The following is a 17,995-nucleotide window of genomic DNA, read 5'->3' on the forward strand; positions in this document are numbered from 1 at the left end:
GTGTCTGCAACAGTGGTTACCAATCTGGCGTAATTACCCCCTGGGTGGGGGGAGGGGTTAAAATAAATCTTCTGAGGTGTAAGGACATAAGGGTTCGACAGTGTACCGTTCATGAAACTAAACTGTTTTTAAAAGATAATTGCCGTTATCACTATTCAATATGTTTGTAATATTTATTGCGTAAGTTGCCAATAACGACTTTTTTTTCAAATTTTACATAAACACATGGCACAATGGTATAGTTGTAAAACTACCGTAGGCGAAGACTACAGTAGCTTTCCTAGCAGCTTTGGTCACATGTACGTTAGGCGTGTTGCATACTAACGAGAGTTACTTCATTTCTATCGCTTTGTTTACATATTAGATCAGTGTCGTACTAGATTCCCTTAGAAACCGGAAGCGGTGAACGATCTAGAAACTGAGAAAGGATATATAAAGGGTCGCATAACACACGGAACATTTTTGTTCTGAATAGTTATCTTCCTGTTTCTTAAAAATAGACGGCATTTATTGCAAAACTCAAATTGTCGATGTTTAATTCAGGTTTTTTTCGAAAACCGCTGACCTGTAACTTGAAGCAGTGGGATGAAGTACTAAAAGAATTTGTTTTGATTACTAAATGCACAGACGTTATGTGGTCAACTAATGTTTAACACTTATAAAATGCAATTTATATTTAGCAAAGATATAGAATACACGGTGCACTAGCACTGAGCGATGAACGGTGCTAATTATGTGCAAAACACACAAAAACCAAAGAGAAGTCATCGTCTCCCAGTTTCTCTTTCACATATTCATTTATGTTTCTTTCCCTACCAAGGTTACCAACACTAATGGCAATCCTGCCATTATTACGTCATTTATGTATTTCACCAAAACGACCGAACCGTAGTTTTGGTGGAGAACAACTCTAGATGGAGGCTACACCTTGTGGTTCAAATGGCTCTGAGCACTATGGGACTTAACATCTGTGGTCATCAGTCCCCTAGAACTTAGAACTACTTAAACCTAACTAACCTAAGGACATCACACACATTCATGCCCGAGGCAGGATTCGAACCTGCGATCGTAGCAGTGGCGCGGTTCCGGACTGCGCGCCTAGAACCGACACCTTGTGGAACGAATGTATGAACATCACATCGTCTACCCACTTTATACATATTTTGTACTTTGTAGCATGCATCAATGACTGTAAAATTGAGACGTATGTGACACATGTGTTTAAATACGAGAGCTATCCACAAAGTACATTACGTTTTGGAATTAAAAATAAATAAAGTATTGGAAATGTTTTTTATTATATACAGATGAAAGCCACACCTAAATACTACTTTTCTACATAGTTGCCATTTAAATTAAGGCACTTATCGTAGCGATGGACGAGCTTGGAAATTCCTTCGTCGTAAAATTCGGCCGCCTGCGCCTTCAACCACGTGGCGACTGTCTTTTGGGACAGAAAATGTGTGATTTTTGTGGATTTCCTGGAAAGCGGCACAACAATAAACTCTCAAAGGTATTGCCAAACTCTGCACAACCCCAGAAGAGCAATACAAAACAAGCGCAGGGGAAAGTTGGGCTCAAAGATCTTGCTGATTCACGACAACGCCCGGGCCCACACGGAAAATGCCACTCGTGAAGTTCTCGAATCTTTTAAGTGGGAGTTGTTTCCTCATCCGCCGTACAGTCCTGACCTGGCACCGAGTGACTTCCACTTATTCCCAGCAATGAAGAAGTGGTTGGCTATGCAGCGTTTTTATGACGACGCACAGCTTCAAGAAGAGGTAACCTCGTGGTTGAAGGCGCAGGCGGCCGAATTTTACGACGAAGGAATTTCCAAGCTCGTCCATCGCTACGATAAGTGCCTTAATTTAAATGGCAACTATGTAGAAAAGTAGTATTTAAGTGTGGCTTTCATCTGTATATAATAAAAAACATTTCCAATACTTTATTTATTTTTAATTCCAAAACGTAATGTACTTTGTGGATAGCCCTCGTATCTATGAAAAATACCTTCTCCGAGTTGTAGGTAGTTCCTGTAATCGATCAGAAATGTCTGCATTACTCACTTTGCAACAGTAAATGAACTAATTGACAGCACAACACAACAACATCTATGTAATCCCTCTTACACGTTATTATTATTATTATTATTATTATTATTATTATACTTTTTCCCTTCAATCCTTCTGCCAGAAAAAGAAGCCAATAGCTCCAAAAGCCTTCCACATTTTATATGTGTTTATTCCTTTCGCCACTTGGTGAGTAGATTTTTCACCTATCCACATTATATTTTCAAACATTGATTATTTTCGTTGATATACACAAACTGTTTATAACCGTGAACACAGCAAATTCATTATGTTGGATTTTGTATTTCCTTACCATTCTGATACTTCCTAAGCGTCTAGCACTGTATGATGTACTGGCGGACAATTAGTGCAGATCCCAGTAATAGGGATTTTTGTAGTTGGAAAACGGATATTTTGTCAATGCCATGGTTTTCAAGTGTCCATTAAGATCTTTTGGCATTGCTCCCACTATTATTATTATTATTGATTGGCGACGCCATGGAGTGCTATGTGCACAACGACCGTATATGTTAAATTAAAAGGAAGGTCAGCGTTGGCCGTAATATTGATGTTTTATTGATAGCAGAATCGATTTTCGATCACATACTGTTCATCTTCAGTGCAGTACAAATTAAACTCAGACACTGGTATCAAGTTATCAATAACCAAAACTGAGAAGAAACTTGATACCAGAGTCTGAGTTTAATTTGTACAGCACTGAAGATGATCAGTATATGATCGAAAATCGATTCTGCTATCAATAAAAATCAATATTACGGCAAACGCTGACCTTCCTTTTAATTATTATTATTATTATTATTATTATTATTATTATTGTTGTTGTTATTATTAGTGGCAGTAGTCAGGCAATGCATTGGCAGTGTGAAGTCTTTCAGTTTCTGCCATTTAAGAGTTAAGGAGTCAAGCAATCAAGTGATCCATAAACAGTAATCACAGTGTGAATGTTTTTCGGAGTCACTCTTTCACAAATCGCCATGTAATTCAATAACCGAGTTTCTGGTGAACGTGAGATGAAATCTATAATAAAACAGGCATAGCAGGGAACATTTTAATCAAAATAAAATCGATTTTTTGACATTTTCAAAGCGTAGTATCCCTGATAGGATTAACAGCATCCCAATATGGGGCTAATGAAAACATGACTATTGTACTCTACTTTACTGTTACTCACCGGCTATCTCGGAAGATTACTATTAATATCATCTACTTTCTGAGCCCCATTGTTTCCCATGGATGCTCGGTACGGCCTACGCCGTACGCACCTCTTAACTGCTCCCAGACACCCCTGCTGGCCTCAGTGTAGGCAACGCGCGCAACAAGTGCCAGCGCTTACAGCTTTTCACGGGCAGCGGCTATAGACGTCCAACACGTTCTGCTGCTCCAATACGACGGCTGGTTGGTAAGCCCGGGGAAAACGTTGGTCGCCAAGTCATTGGCGTTCGACTTCTCATCCACACCAAACGAAGGCTTGGGACCAAGGCACTCGGCCAAGTGGAATCGCAGTTACCTCTGATAACTTGCGACGTTGCTCTCGTTTTTTTATTTTCATAATTGAAATTCAACCGTTCGATATTATGAGGAAAGAAGAGGCTTTAGCAGTCGTTGCATTTGCGGCATTTATTTTACTGGAAGCAGCTGATTGTCATAGAAATAAGAAACGACGCTTGTGGACAACTTCTCTTTGAAAAGCAGGGAGCAATGTGGTGGATCAAAATTAAAGTCCGTCTTAAAGTTGAATTGGAATATGGGCTATTTCATATTTTTTCTCTGATGAAAGGTACAGATTTCGAATTGTTACTGAATTGTGTAGGCCTAAAATTTACAAAAATGACATCTGATTTAGGAGAACTGTACCTGCAGCAGAAAGTTAATAATCACTACCAGTTCTGTTTGTTTCTCTTTGTCGCTCGCGGCGAAAAGACGTCATTAAAGACACCATTCCCTTTTTCACATCGTGCGTATCACTTTCTAATAACTATTTCCCTCCTAGAGTCTAGTTTTTTCAGTTTGTTTTCATAATCGCAGTTCGCAGGGGCTCATAACGTCCGTTTTATAATCGAGTATTTTTAAACATCATAAGTACACATCCTTAGCGAGAGCAGGCATTGCCTGCACGTGAAACAGCGACTGTTGAATTCAGGTTTTTCACTACAGGCACATGTCACACTCACAGTCAGTATGTTTTATTCATTATTTTGACTCTTTAATTTAACAGACAGCTATTATACATTTGAGGTGGAAATTTATGAGAATGTACATTTGGAGTAGAGCATTGTATGCTAGTGAAACATGGAATGTGGGAGAGCCGGAACAGAGAAGAATCGAATCATTTGAGGTGTGTTGCTGCAGACAAATGTTGTAAATTAAGGGAACCGATAAGGCAACGAACGAGGAAGTTCTGCGCAGAATCGGAGCGGGAAACAAAGTATGGAAAACATTGATAAGAAGAAGGGACAGGATAATAGGACATCTGTTAAGACATTAGGTAATAACTTCCATGATACTGGAGGGAGCCGTAGAGTGTAAATAATAATAATAAAACTGTACGTTGTTTTCTGATGGTGGTCTTGTTAATTTAAAAAGCGAAAGCATCAAAACAGACGTTAATTGCTTCTTGGTCGTCCTGAAAACCTTAAATAAAACACCTTTTCTAGAGACATAGAATGAAACATGTACAATTGAAATGTGACTGAAATTATTTAATTGACAGTAGTCTGAAACATAAGTGTCAGAATGGTAATGACATGTGAACGTGTATTTTATCTCATCGCCTATGCACCTTGCTCTGTTCTGAATTTTACTGACTGCGAGAATGTAAGTTTAGTTTAGCTGCGAGTAGGTAAAATGTCAATAACTCCAAACCAAACAAAAAGTGCATGAATTTACGTAACACAAAAACTGAATCTTATGCAACACTCCTGATTTGCAATTGGCCCTGGTAATAAAACAAAACTTGTTCAATTTTAAATAATGGTCGCTGTACGTAATGAATGCTGTCTCTGAAATAATGAAATTTCTTACCGTTATCTGTGCAATGATAACGCTCCTCGAATTTCTCCCCGTCAGTACTTTAAACTGTATACTTAGCAAAGAGCTAATGTGCAAACCTGTTGCTTAGCATACATTTTAATTATATCGAATATGACTGAAGCAATAACTTATTGAGAACAATAGTTGATCAATAATGACATGGATCTGGGAACTAGTATTGACTTGTGGTAAGTAACAATGTGGTACTAACTTTAAAACTTGTATTTTGACTCTGAAAATTAATAATGTCACAATGGACACAGTCAGTAAACTGGTTATACATTAGCAATTAGCTTTACAAAATCATTGGATGTGAATGCTATACATTGTCTCAATCATCACTAATGAATACGCGCATTGCATTAGTAACAAAACAACTTTTTGTTCTTAAGTTATTGCCAGCTTCTTTTGCGATTCCTTTCACAGTTAGCAAACATCATAGTATCTTGGAAATTAAAAAAAAAACATTACTGCCCGTAGCGAGTAAGTATACAGGGTGTTCACAAAGTCCTGCCCTTATTATAACAATTTATTACAAAATACCCGTTTGACACAATAATTTACATCTGATGCCGCTACATATGTTAGTGTTACTAGTTTTTATTTGCTCCCTGGGTAGCTCGGAGAATGTCGAGGCGGTATTCCAGTTCCCGCCAGGTGCTTCATAACGTGTGTTCTGTCACAGTACCCACAGAGCTTGTATCCTAGCCTTCAGTTCGTCGACGTCAGCAACTAGTGTGACGATTGTTGTTGCTGTGGTCTTCAGTCTAGAGACTGGTTTGATGCAGCTGTCCATGCTACTCTGTCCTTGATATAGTCCCAGAAAAAAAAGTCATGGGTCGTAATGTCTAGAGAGAGGAGTGATGTTCGGATCGGTGGATTGGAAGGGACAGTCCAACACCGTGGCCACCCCGCTCTCCAGACATTACGCCGCTTGACTTTTTTTTCTGGGGCTATATCAAGGACAGAGTCTTCGTCACACCAGTTGCTGACGTCGACGAACTGAAGGCTAGGATACAAGCTGCAGTGGGTACTGTGACAGAACACATGTTACGAAACACCTGGCGGGAACTGGAATACCGCCTCGACATTCTCCGAGCTACCAAAGGAGCACGCGTTGTGGTTTACTGAAGTAAGTGGTCTTAAAAAAAACTAGTAACACTAACCTATGTAACGGCATCAAATGTAACTTATTATGTCAAACGGTTATTCTGTTATAAATTTTTATCAGGGCAAGACTTTGTACTCACCCTGTATATTCAGCACACGCCAGATATAAAATGTCTTTACACTTGAGGGTCCTCCTGTGCAAGCTTCTTCATCTCCCAGTACCTACTGCAACCTACATCCTTCTGAATCTGCTTAGTGTATTCATCTCTTGGTCTCCCTCTACGATTTTTACCCTCCACGCTGCCCTCCAATACTAAATTGGTGATCCCTTGATGCCTCAGAACATGTCCTAACAACCGATCCCTTCTTCTTGTCAAGTTGTGCCACAAACTTCTCTTCTCCCCAATCCTATTCAATACCTCCTCATTAGTTACGTGATCTAACCACCTAATCTTCAGCATTCTTCTGTAGCACCACATTTTGAAAGATTCTATTCTCTTCTTGTCTAAACTATTTATCGTCCATGTTTCACTTCCATAAATGGCTACTACACTTCACAGAAATACTTTCAGAAACGACTTCTTGCCACTTAAATCTATACTCCATGTTAACAAATTTCTCTTCTTCAGAAATGCTTTCCATGCCATTGCCAGTCTACATTTTATATCCTCTCTACTTCGACCATCATCAGTTATTTTGCTCCCCAAATAGCAAAACTCCTTTACTACTTTCAGTGTCTTATTTCCTAATCTAATTCCCTCAGCATCACCCGACTTTATTCTACTACATCCCATTATCCTCGTTTTGCTTTTGTTGATGTTCATCTTAATCCTCCTTTCAAGACACTATCCATTTCGTTCAACTGCTCTTCCAAGTCCTTTGCTGTCTCTGACAGAATTACAATGTCATCGGCGAACCTCAAGGTTTTTATTTATTCTCCATGGATTTTAATACCTACTCCGAATTTTTCTTTTGTTTCCTTTACTGCTTGCTCAATATACAGATTGAATAGCATCGGGGATAGGCTACAACCCTGTCTCACTCCCTTCCCAACCACTGCTTCCCTTTCATGCCCCTCAACTCTTATAACTGCCATCTGGTTTCTGTACAAATTGTAAATAGATTTTCGCTCCCTGTATTTTACCCCTGCCACCTTTAGAATTTGAAAGAGAGTATTCCAGTCAACATTGTCAAAAGCTTTCTCTAAGTCTACTAATGCTAGAAACGTAGGTTTGCCTTTCCTTAATCTTTCTTCTAAGATAAGACGTAAGGTCAGTATTGCCTCACGTGTTCCAACATTTCTACGGAATCCAAATTGATCTTCCCCGAGGTCGACTTCTACCAGTTTTTCCATTCGTCTGTAAAAAATTTTCTTACAAAACCTCAGTTAATTTACCCTGTGTATATATAGCTTTCAAGCAGAACGCTACACTATGAGAAGGTTTCCAACGCCAGCCAACGGCCAACACTTTGATGTTACCGCCAACAGACCTAACCGTAACCAAGACGAACTGCTTCGTTCGCTCCGGTTTTCCGCCACTACTCACTACGCAAACCTCGGCCGACGAAGGGGTTGACAGTCGTTTAGTTGGCCTTAGTTGGCGTAGCGTGTAAATGTGTGAACGCTGTAGCAGTGTCCATGCTGTGGTGCGTGTCGGCAGGGATGGGGATGCTGGCGGAGCGCTACCCGGACGACAAGGAGCGCGGCAACGCGATGGGCATCGCGCTGGGCGGGCTGGCGCTCGGCGTGCTCATTGGTCCGCCCTTCGGCGGCGTCATGTACGAGTTCGTCGGCAAGTCGGCGCCCTTCCTCGTGCTGTCGGCGCTCGCCCTCGGAGACGGCCGTAGGTACCGCGCCCGCGCGCCCGCTCTATTCCTAAACCTGGCCTCCCCTGTTACTGTTGACTAAAACATTGTAGTCAGTCGCTGTTACTTCTATGAATCCAAACGCCCTCCCCCTAGAGCAATGCAATATTTACTTCCCAGACCGCTTTTGCATTGTTATATTAAAGGAATCTTCAGTAGACGTTTTCAGGTCGTTAAATAACGAACTGCGATAATCCACTGCAAATGCTTATATCACAAAAATTAACTAACTAAAAAAAATCCACTAAAGATTCCTTTAATACAGTACGCGAGTTGGGGTGGTAATCATTAAAACAGTGGCGTCTTTTGTTGCGGCAGGATTCTTTCAAACAAATGCGAAAAATATTTTATTGGGGCCCGCCGACTTAGAGGGAATTGATCATCGTAATAAAGCAAGAGAATCAGAGCTCGCACGGAAAGTTTGAAGTTTTCGAGTGTGGAACGGTAGAGGAATCTAGGGAAGATGATTCGATGAACCCTCTGCCAGGCACTTTACTGTGCATTGCATAGTAGTCGTGCACATGTACACTCCTGGAAATGGAAAAAAGAACACATTGACACCGGTGTGTCAGACCCACCATACTTGCTCCGGACACTGCGAGAGGGCTGTACAAGCAATGATCACACGCACGGCACAGCGGACACACCAGGAACCGCGGTGTTGGCCGTCGAATGGCGCTAGCTGCGCAGCATTTGTGCACCGCCGCCGTCAGTGTCAGCCAGTTTGCCGTGGCATACGGAGCTCCATCGCAGTCTTTAACACTGGTAGCATGCCGCGACAGCGTGGACGTGAACCGTACGCGCAGTTGACGGACTTTGAGCGAGGGCGTATAGTGGGCATGCGGGAGGCCGGGTGGACGTACCGCCGAATTGCTCAACACGTGGGGCGTGAGGTCTCCACAGTACATCGATGTTGTCGCCAGTGGTCGGCGGAAGGTGCACGTGCCCGTCGACCTGGGACCGGACCGCAGCGACGCACGGATGCACGCCAAGACCGTAGGATCCCACGCAGTGCCGTAGGGGACCGCACCGCCACTTCCCAGCAAATTAGGGACGCTGTTGCTCCTGGGGTATCGGCGAGGACCATTCGCAACCGTCTCCATGAAGCTGGGCTACGGTCCCGCACACCGTTAGGCCGTCTTCCGCTCACGCCCCAACATCGTGCAGCCCTCCTCCAGTGGTGTCGCGACAGGCGTGAATGGAGGGACGAATGGAGACGTGTCGTCTTCAGCGATGAGAGTCGCTTCTGCCTTGGTGCCAATGATGGTCGTATGCGTGTTTGGCGCCGTGCAGGTGAGCGCCACAATCAGGACTGCATACGACCGAGGCACACAGGGCCAACACCCGGCATCATGGTGTGGGGAGCGATCTCCTACACTGGCCGTACACCACTGGTGATCGTCGAGGGGACACTGAATAGTGCACGGTACATCCAAACCGTCATCGGACCCATCGTTCTACCATTCCTAGACCGGCAAGGGAACTTGCTGTTCCAACAGGACAATGCACGTCCGCATGTATCCCGTGCCACCCAACGTGCTCTAGAAGGTGTAAGTCAACTACCCTGGCCAGCAAGATCTCCGGATCTGTCCCCCATTGAGCATGTTTGGGACTGGATGAAGCGTCGTCTCACGCGGTCTGCACGTCCAGCACGAACGCTGGTCCAACTGAGGCGCCAGGTGGAAATGGCATGGCAAGCCGTTCCACAGGACTACATCCAGCATCTCTACGATCGTCTCCATGGGAGAATAGCAGCCTGCATTGCTGCGAAAGGTGGATATACACTGTACTAGTGCCGCCATTGTGCATGCTCTGTTGCCTGTGTCTATGTGCCTGTGGTTCTGTCGGTGTGATCATGTGATGTATCTGACCCCAGGAATCTGTCAATAAAGTTTCCCCTTCCTGGGACAATGAATTCACGGTGTTCTTATTTCAATTTCCAGGAGTGTAGATGTAATATAAAAAGGCGAAATTATCTAGGAAGTAATTATTATACTGCCGGTAGAAAAAGACTTTTACATTTATAAACATGTGTTTATACACTTGCGGCGTAAGTTGACCATACCAACAAACGTATCAGCCACTATTAGGTTCCTCTTCTATATTTCACGGTGGGTTTCGGAGAGATAGCTCCACCTTAGAACAGTACATCTTTTGCAAGTTCTGATCCCTCAGCGTAACACATATTCCGAAGAAATGAGTAAAATTCATGGAAGTTCTGTAAATTTCTAAATTAAAAAAAATAAAAGAAGGCGGTCAAATGTTTTGTGAAATGATTTATCTAAAAGTGAGAAGTAAGGCAGCAGACAAACTTTTGACGCACATTTGAATGATGCTCGAAATAGTGTACAGTAAATGAGAATTTAAAGTTCAATGTTTAACTTAGAATTATAAAGAGTACTGACTTGTATTTGTCTGGTGAACTAGGTAGACGGTACAGTCAGCTATTGTGTACTCTAAAGATACTATTGCTGCCTGAAGTCATGGGGCGTCAAACGTTACTTTAACCTAATTTCAATACTACTTTTCGATAAATCATTTCGTAATAAATTTGACTGTTTTTCCCCGTCTTTTTCAATTTGAAGTTTCGTTAAGAAATCATAAAATATATTTAAATATCGGTCGGTATTCTGTTTTTGATATTAAGAGTATATGTATAATAAGAATATATAGATCAGCAGAAGACAGAGAAGTTTCAATTTATGGTGTGAAAATCCTTTCGTCTGGCCACAACTGTGGCTTCTCTGATTGCTCTGGGAGGAGGCTCATCAGACTAGAACACATGAAGTATTAGTTCACTTTATTACATTAAGTAATAAAAAATTTACTTTTCTTTGTCACATTTCTTTGCCACAGGAGTACTGGGTAATTTACAACTGTTATTCACTATGAAATCATCACTTAATGTACTGATTAACAAATTGTTCTCTTGATGTATGATTTTCGATATTTACAACAGTATAACTTTACGAACACGTTGGTCCTACACTATGATGTTGAGTGTTGTAGCTGAAGTCTGAAACTAGGGCAGAATTGTCACATGCTCGACACTATATCGACCTCAGCGCGAGGGTACTGCTGTACTGAGAGAGAGGGCGTGGTTTCTGGACTGTTCTCCATTGGTTGTTGCGGATTGCAAGAGCCCTCGCTAATGTCTGTGGTTCGATTCGCTTTACCGATTTTGATGTGGCGCCGCGATCTCTGGACGGTAACATAACTTCTTTTTCAGGAAGAAAGAATGAATTCTTCTGCTCTAGCAGACCACACCTGAAGCAATTTTTTTTATTTTTTACAAAACTAGACCTTTGGCTGGCAAATTAAATTTCCTTACAATTCCTTACAATCACTTATAATATTTTCTTAATCACACTAAACACTTCGAACACTAAGTTTTTTTTTTTTTTTTTTTTCGAAACTGGACCTCACGCTGATCGGTTTGGTACTCGATTTGCCCATTTACCACTTTTCGCTTGGATATGAAAATTTAGACAAAATCCATTGTTAAGTTCTTGTAAGTCTTGTTTTCTCTACGCACAAACATTTGACCAAAAATCAGCTGTTCTAAGTTCCCAATTTCAAGTACAGTGTTCACTCATGCAGTAGCTTTAGAACAACATATTCAGCACTTATTCTTTAATTGTAAAGATGAGTGCAAAGATGCTTTTATATTTATATACATATTGATAATCTATATGGTTATTTCTTATGTGCTAAAGTTAGTGCTAAATGATACTTTAGAAAGATTCGTCCGCTTTCATAAGTCTACATCTTCTAAATGAATGAAAATACGTATTTTGGGTACATGGGACTATAAAGTTTTGGTTTTCAAAAGAGCCATCCCATTTTACAAACCCACATCGTTTATAAGCAGTCACATATAACCTTAGGTTGCTGTCTGTAATTACGTTTCGGATCAAGTTTTGCATTTACCTTTCATAAATGCTCATTGTCACCAAACTCATTACAACGATCCAGGAGATTATCAAACCCCTCCACACTTTTCCAAGCTTTTCTGAAGTTACTGACTTCACCGAGAGCTGTTGGTAGGGGAGGCAGATAGCGTTCACATAAAAGAAAAAAATAGGCGTACCGTGAGATCAGGTGACCTCAAACACCATCGGTGGAATGTGAGATCCGTACGTCCCCTGTGGCCGATCCATCTTTGAGACTCGCCATGCTTAAGAAATGCTCCTACATGCAGCTGTAAGTGTGGTGGCTCTCGGTCCTGATGAAAAATGAAATTTTCGACATGTCCTCACTATTGAGCAAAACCCCGGCTCTTTAGTACATCTAGGTATGTGATTCCTGTAACCGAGTGAGCAAGCGCGCTTGCAGCACGGAGAGGACCCTGCCAGCAACTCTATGAAACAACAGTTTTCATCTGGCTTTTAATTTCGTCGTGTATGTTAAAATATACCCAAAGTTTCTACTATCATGTAAAGTTTTCGTAAGTCTAATGAATGTTTTTGAAACCTTTTGTATTTGTAGCACGTGGTACAGATATACGAAGATTTTAATTCCAACAAATATACTTTGTCTTTAGGCTGTGTATCTAACAAGGTGATGGCCCAATCTGTCACGTTAAAACCTAATCTGAAATTTTTCTCATAGGAAGAATACACCAAAAGCAATGCACAGTCAAAATTTTAACTGGTAAGGCGGACTGCAGGTATTGTTAAAAAAAAAGTTAAAGTATTCATTTTTGCCACACGTAGAATGGCTTACAACAGCGGTTTCTATAGCCCTTTCTGCCTAGCGCACGAATCGCCAAATAAGCGAACGGAGCCGTCATAACAGTCGTAGCGCCGCCTAGCGCGAAGACCGAAGTGCACACACACGAAATTTAAGCACTTAAACCACATAAAAAATGTCTCAGATCATTATTTTCTTCGAATAACTTGCCGTTAATAATGTTCACACGAAATATTTTAGAACAATTTCTGTAGCACAGTTCTTATCATAATTTTGTGCGAATGTATATTTTATTAAAATGAAACATTTCCTTGATTATTTCTAATACTCGTCCCAAAATGTGAAGTGTCTACTGGATGACAATAATATATATTTTCTTTACAACAGACACACCTGATAAAAGAAAAATTAATACATTTAGGTAAATCACGGTAATTACTAGTTCTCTTTAGACAAAACTGGGATGGAGTAAGAAATGGTTGTAGGTGTTGTTCTGCATATTGTGCTGCGTACCAGGCATACTTGATCAAATTCGTAAAACCTGCTGATGCAAACTGACATTGCACAGACGACTGAAGTTTAGCGATACCATTCCTTTGATAAACCTGAAATGGCAAAGAGCTACAAGAAATTTTACTGTACGATGAAAAGTGCTTTATAATGTCGAAAAATTTCTGTATCGAGAAGCTGAATCTTCGTCCTCCTAAAGACAGATGTGATGTTGTGTCCAGACCAAAAGTTCAACGAAAGCAATTAATTATTTTCTGCAACTAGTAAGATGGCGTTTCAGATGTATCATCGGAAATTATTTTCTTCCATTGCTCCAGATTTTGGTACATCGATTACAAGACTTTACAACTACATAGACATTCTTTTCTTAATTGTTGGTCCTAATTTGCGTTGAGGTTTCTGAAGACAGATATAAAACTGCAGAAACAGCAATCCACTGATATTTATCACTGGTATTTTGTATACGAATGTGTCATAGCATTCATCAACTGTTCAAGCGGCATTGTCTATCTCTCGCTCGTAATGACATGGTGCAATCTGCATGCAGTTCTTGCACGAAACCTGATTGATCGGCTTTATAAACAGCATTTTAGGGCATAAGAAGAAGCTTCGTCTATATGTCAGCACGAATTTCTCTATGGTATTATCTATTAACAACATCTCCTCTACAAGCTTACATGAAATAAACGTCATAATTTTCTGAATCCCTTTCCCGTATAATTCTCTGTACCTGTTTAAGTAGGTCGAAGAAACATGGGAATCAGCATTGTTAATCTCACTTGCTATTCAAAGGGCCAATCACGTAGGTCTTCCTCGCTAACACTGCATTGGCTCTTACGAGCAGTTCTAAATCTTTCCAATAGTTTTTCTTTCAAAATGTTTCGACTATAATTTTGATGTGTATTGCGTACTTCGTATAAATCTTTGTTAAATTAACACAATTCAATTTCAGATTTTACAAAGTGGAACAGACTTTGCATACCGCTTAACTTTGAGTTCTTTTTCTCTCTCTCTTTCATTTAACCAAATAATTTACAACCTTTTGTTTGACACTAAAAATTATTACTGTACATGTTTTCTTCGAGCTTGGAAAGTACTGTGTTTCTGTTCTGGGCTTTAATTATCACGACAATTATCATTCGAATCTCAATTCATGGAACTGTCGATTATTTCTCCTTTCTTCTAATGTTTCCACAATTTGTAACGAAATGTGAACATCATTCGAATGAATGTCCAAGAAATTAATTCGTTTGTAACACATATGTAAACCTTCAGGAGACATAGATGTTTTCGGCTGCGAACCACTTTTCTCATATTTCACCACTGCAAGGTTGAAAACGTTGACTGGATCCCATATTACTGTGAAACTCTGGAAGCTGCACAAAGACAGGTGCTATTAACAAGCATATACGAAGGCAACACAGAAAAAATTAATTCAGTTTTGTCTCCATTGTTAACACTTAGCGACACTGCAAAGCAATTGCTGATTATTATGGATAATAAATGAGATACGAATTCGGTCGAATAGTATCTGCTAACAATTGTGTCAGAGAAACTATCAAAGGAAAAAGAAATTCAGTGTACAAAATACGATCGCGTTGTACCGTGTTATCTGTTTACATATATATGCCTTCAAACAAGGCTATGAACCGCTGTGTTGCACTTGTGCTGTCTGTCACAGCTATGGCAGGGTGTACATTCCATGAGCCAACTGGCGAGCTACGAATTTGACAGTTCTCAACATATTTTTTAAAAATATTTACAGTGAGTCTTAACTGCTAAAATCTTGACATTGTGTAAGGACAGGTTTCGATATTTCGGATTGGGGAGTTCACCTGTAAGTTCATAAGAAAAACTATCGTAGTGAAGGGAATTGATCTGCCTACTTCAGTATACTTTGATATTACTTACACTCATTCCTGGCCGGAGCGGCACAGTGGTTAAGGTACTGGAGTCAGTGTTTCACTAAATTTCCTGATGCAAATGCTGGAATGCTTTATCTGAGAAGGACGCTTCTAATTTCTTTCGGCATTATTCCTCAAACCGACATTTTGCTCACTCTCAAATGGCCTCGCCATCGACAAGGAGTTAAGCCCGAGACCCGGGCCTCCAAACTTTTTCGTTATTTATATACACTCTTATAGCAAACTGAATACACAATAACTAATTTTAATTTCCAAGAAAGATGAGCAGATACCTACATCCCCAACGTTACTAAATTTAGCGTGTAACAGATAATGATGCAAGTTATCACATCATAAATTGTCACGTCAGTACAAGAAACGTTTTGGACTGTGTGAGAAAAAGGAAATAGTGTTTCGTTTCTGTATGCATTATTCTCCAGTTCCTGCAGAAGCATACATGACACAAGAAGACAGGTATTTATAAAAATTCGTTTGTTTAGTAACTTATAAATTTACTTCTATAAACATAACATACTTTTTCATTTCTCCTGAATTTACATTGAACTCTCGTGCGAGAGGGCTAAATGAAACAACCTTAAATCTACCCTCTGGGCATGATGGTTTCTCTTACAATAGAACGTAAAAAATGAAATTGCTTTAACTGTGACTAGTTACAGTGTATTTGTGTATAAACATTTCAGCAATGACTCATACTGTCGTTAACAACCCCTCTGAATATGTGAGACAAGTAAATAATATTTAAGAAAAGTAATAAAATCCGTATGATCATTATAGATATATTAGCATTGTAGATAGAGCCTGTAAAATAAATATAAATCTGAAAACCACAACAGGTCCGCTAATTCGCAAATAATAAATATGTTTCACAAAGTGGCGTTCTTGATTACTGCCCATCAAATCACCGCGGAAAGTAGAGAATACATCTGACAGTGAAAAACTAATGTTTCATTTGCAGACACCAGAACTGTTTTTAGTAAGATAAACACGAAAAAACTGCTGAGTGCCGTGGAAGGCGGAGACTGTCCGTTTTCATCCAGCAGAGTGTTTCTGTAGATAGTAATGTACTATTAGATTTGGGAGTACTCGATTGGGAACACAGTGACAAATAGAAGAGCAAGACAAGAGTATTGCTTGCACTCAGCCTTTTTGATGTGCACAAAGACGTAATGTTACGAGAATTAAAAATTTAATTTAATTAAGAACTCCGACTGCACAATGGCAATATACTTGTCTAACTTTCATATGTAGATGATACAGTTTTATACGCTTACAATCAAGCCGATCCCCAACAAAATATTCACAGCGTATTGACGCGTGAGACGAATATGACTTACAGTACCTTTGAGAAAATAAAACTAATATGTTTTATAAGAACAGAGCCAAAAAAGTTCAATGGCTGTAGTCAAGAATGAAACAATAAATGTACCCATTCTCTGATTACAGCTGCCACTTTATTGAAATAATTCTATTGGCCAACAATTATCAGGCGCCACTTACCAAATACTAATGGACTGCATTATGGATTCTGCAGCACTGAAATGCATGCCACACAACTGAAATGCACGTCACGTCAGATCGAGCGTAACACATAACCGAAAGTGGGCGGTTGAAACAGGAAAACGTGGATGGCTGAAGACCATAATGCGTGTAAAATTCTGGAGGAGGGTTTTATCTAGGATGACAAAGTGCTGCTGATGATATAGAGGGCGTAGACTCACTTGCGAGCAAACAATGCTATAACTAAAAACGTAGCCTACCAGTTAAGGTTAATAGAGGAGATCCAAGGACGAGCGCAACTTTTCTTCACGGTTTCATTTAATAAGTTGTAAACCTGTAGCAGATGCCCATAATCTCCAATGGCAGACACTACAAGGTGATTTTCGAGGTGAAACTTCCTTGAACACCCAAAGTGCAGACTTCCGTAAACAAGATCTCTGATTAGTCACTCATCGTTGGGAATAACATCACATTAAAGACTGAATATGCGGAGTTCATGTTTCATGGCCCATAACATCACATTAAAGACTGAATATGCGGAGTTCATGTTTCATGGCCCATGCTTGATCTTTTTTTTGTTTTTTGAGGTGTTCGCTACATCATTGTGATCGCCCCTTGTAAAGAACCAATAGTTCTGAATTTTCCCCTCTTCGGTGTGTTTGGGTTGTAAACCAGACGGCAACGAAGGTTTTCGGATAGCATTGTTTTATACGAAGTTATGTGCCTTACAATCCACTGAAGAGGGAAAATTCAGCAACCCATAAAAACCTGTGGAGTTGTTCTACGTTCAGGATATGACGTCAGTCCCTTAAAGCAGGTGCAAAGTTACATGCGAAAGAAGCAGAGTGCGTATTCATACATTACTGGCCATTAAAATTGCTACACCAAGAAGAAATGCAGACGATAAACGGGTATTCATTGGACAAATACACTCCTGGAAATGGAAAAAAGAACACATTGACACCGGTGTGTCAGACCCACCATACTTACTCCGGACACTGCGAGAGGGCTGTACAAGCAATGATCACACGCACGGCACAGCGGACACACCAGGAACCGCGGTGTTGGCCGTCGAATGGCGCTAGCTGCGCAGCATTTGTGCACCGCCGCCGTCAGTGTCAGCCAGTTTGCCGTGGCATACGGAGCTCGATCGCAGTCTTTAACACTGGCAGCATGCCGCGACAGCGTGGACGTGAACCGTATGTGCAGTTGACGGACTTTGAGCGAGGGCGTATAGTGGGCATGCGGGAGGCCGGGTGGACGTACCGCCGAATT

General features: G+C 40.7%; 1 protein-coding gene across 1 annotated transcript in view; it reads left to right on the forward strand.

Annotated features, from left to right (window-relative positions):
* LOC126198673 (synaptic vesicular amine transporter) overlaps positions 1-17,995 on the forward strand; it is an 857,338-nt gene that overhangs the window by 777,401 nt on the left and 61,942 nt on the right. The window contains exon 7 of the mRNA XM_049935169.1: positions 7,892-8,074. Coding sequence (XP_049791126.1) covers positions 7,892-8,074 — 183 coding nt within the window. The remainder of the gene's footprint in view (positions 1-7,891; positions 8,075-17,995) is intronic.

Source organism: Schistocerca nitens, chromosome 1, assembly GCF_023898315.1.
Source record: "Schistocerca nitens isolate TAMUIC-IGC-003100 chromosome 1, iqSchNite1.1, whole genome shotgun sequence".
Lineage (NCBI taxonomy): Eukaryota > Metazoa > Arthropoda > Insecta > Orthoptera > Acrididae > Schistocerca > Schistocerca nitens.